General features: G+C 41.8%; 1 protein-coding gene across 1 annotated transcript in view; it reads right to left on the reverse strand.

Annotated features, from left to right (window-relative positions):
- RELA (RELA proto-oncogene, NF-kB subunit) overlaps positions 1-2,333 on the reverse strand; it is an 83,316-nt gene extending 80,983 nt beyond the window's left edge. The window contains exons 1-2 of the mRNA XM_018552855.1: positions 2,304-2,333; positions 1,392-1,554 (exon numbers count right to left, since the gene is read on the reverse strand). Of these exons, the coding sequence (XP_018408357.1) occupies positions 1,392-1,554; positions 2,304-2,333 (193 nt within the window). The remainder of the gene's footprint in view (positions 1-1,391; positions 1,555-2,303) is intronic.
- Positions 2,334-2,735: the final 402 nt, after the last annotated feature.

Raw genomic sequence — 2,735 nt, forward strand, 5'->3', positions numbered from 1 at the left:
AAGGGCTCTTCACCACAACCCTGGCCTGGTGGTTTCATATGGAGTGCACCCAGATGCCGCCCCCCCTTTTGTGAATGAGCAAGGGGTAGTTGTTACCCATACGCATTCACCAAATACAGTAAAATTGTAAATAAACACCACACCGTGAAAAAAAAGTCCTTTATGAAAAAAAACAAAACACAGTTTTCATATTTGTCTCAAGTCTTTTATTAAAAGAAGAAAAACCCCCCAAAAAGTCCATCAATGTAACCCAAATCATGTCGTAATGATGTAGATCCACATCAATCACGACTTGCCGAAAGAAAAAATACCCGACATCCGCCGACACGACCGAATCCGATGAACTCTCACTGTAAAATGACAGCTCTGACCTAAATGTCAACAAAGGGGCAGAGTGAGTTGTGACGTCACAGAACTTGTTCTGTCCCTTTGTTGACATTCAGGGAGCAGAACTGTCATAATAACAACAAAGCACGCTCATTCCCCCCCTTTCCGGCTCCGCCAAGCTGCTGCTCGGATCAAGGATCAGGCAAGGGATTTTAGGGGGAACCCCATGCTTTTTTTTGTGTTTTTGGCATTGAGGTCCTCCCTAAAACTCCTACCAGACCTAAAGGATCTGGCATGAACTGGGGGGGAGCTGCACGCTGTTTGTTTTTTTCTTATTGTGTCTCTGGACTGTCAAAAGTTAATCCGAATCTTGAAATGAATTGACTTTCGGACCTGAATCCCGAAAAACAAAATAACGAAAAATAGAAAACGAAACACATTTTTTGCCGGTACACATGTCTAGTTAGAAGAGTTTCTAACCTGTCTCCACTCTGTGATAAAAATATTTTGGTTGGTATCTTTGTACAGAATGTTGAGATTTCCCATTATATTTGGGGATGCTACCAGGACATGAAGAGGATCGAAATTGACCCAATAGGGACACAGACAACACCAAATACCGACAGAAAAAATGTCTGAAGTTGGGCTTTTTTCCAGTCTGATTGTGGATTAAAATTACTGCAGCTGCACCGGGGCCCGAGCCTGGGGGGGGCAGTAACCGATCTAACACAGCCCCGGCGCAGAGATGGAGGGCCCACCAGATACATCGGATCGGTATCCAGCAGCCGACGGGCCCCCCCATCTCTGCGACAGATCGGTATGCGGCGGGCCACCCCCCATCTCTGCACTGGGAGTATCGGATGATCTGACAGTCCCGCCGCAGAGATGGGGGGCCCGCCGGCCGCCACACAATGATCGGTCATCTGACACTCGCGGCGCAGAGATGGGGGAGCCGGGGGCATCCGAAAATTCTTTTTTTTTGCACCAGGGCCCTTTGTTCCTTAGGTCCGCCACTGTATACTTTACATGTATTTTGAATGATCCAACATTTGTATTGTTTTTACAATAACTTAGCAAACTATTTCTTATGTTCCTCAGCGAGCCATGCTGGTTCTGTCCTGGCCTTTTCCGAATATCCACAAAAACCTTTGGATGCTTTATCAAAGTCACATCTTTCTTCAGTGTCACCTCCTGCAAGAGATCATAATACAAATAATTGCTCAAAACCTGCAAGTAAAAGAAAGACAACCAAACAGCTGAACACTGTATATAAAAGCACTCCATATGAAGTGACTGCTGAGCAAAATAAAGAATATTCACTCTGTAAGGAACAAGCAACAAGCAAAGCTGTCAGCAATGAAATTAAGCTTAGCTTGAATATGAGTAATGCTCCTGACAGTTTGGTAGGCATTGGGGAAAATGAGCAAACAAGCAACTATAAAACAGTTGAGAATATTCACACAGGTAAGGTTTGCTGTGAACAGGAAATACAAATTTTAGACTCTTCTGAAGCAGAATGTGTACATAAAGAGGCAATAGGTCATCCAGATCCACAATATGTATGTCCTGCAGGCTACCTTCATCAACGGAAAAAAGATAAAGGCTCACATTTTCTGGACAATTTACTTAAATCTTCTTTTAAAGAATGTTTTGATTCAAGTGAAGAGGAAAATGTACTCCCAAAAGGGTCAGAAATAGTCTACATAGTACATAAAAATGAAGATGAACATAGCCAGAAAGAGGAAGAAAAAGGAAGCATTGGTAGTAGAAGTTCTGCAAAACAGAAAAGACTAGAGAGAGAAGAACAAGGAATGTTTAGAGAAATGGTTCACCATAGTCAGAGTTTATGTGCAGGTAATATTTTTGTTACAAATGAAGATAAAATGAAAGCAAATATGTACATGTCAGAACAAGATAGTGAATCCAGTGATAAAAGTGAAAGTCAAATGCAGGAAATAAAGTGTGATGATGGATACATAGAGACGCCGAAGGGAGATAATAGACATGATAGCCCATGTCTTTCAGAAAACAAAAATACATGGGACATACACAGTGTCATGGGGGAGAGTGAAATATTCAGACAAATGTTAACAGAAGAAATTGAAAAAAGTAGCATTGAGGAAGACAAAGAAAGTGAAGGAAAGTCTGAAGCAGAAAGTTCTGTTCATGAAAAGGTTTGCATATTTACAGTGAAGGAGAAGGACACACACAGAATAGACAATGTAAATGAAAAAAGTAAAACTGAGGACAGTGGAGAGGACAGAACTTCTGGAGAAGATGAAATAAGTGTGAATGACAGTCAAGGAAGCTCTAGAGCTGTCATGGATGCAGTAATGCATGGAATTACCATAGAGGAGCAAAGCAACACTGAGGTTGATAAAGAAAAGTTTACTAAACAAATGGAGCAT

Source organism: Nanorana parkeri, unplaced genomic scaffold, assembly GCF_000935625.1.
Source record: "Nanorana parkeri isolate BGI_ZX_2015 unplaced genomic scaffold, ASM93562v1 scaffold99, whole genome shotgun sequence".
Lineage (NCBI taxonomy): Eukaryota > Metazoa > Chordata > Amphibia > Anura > Dicroglossidae > Nanorana > Nanorana parkeri.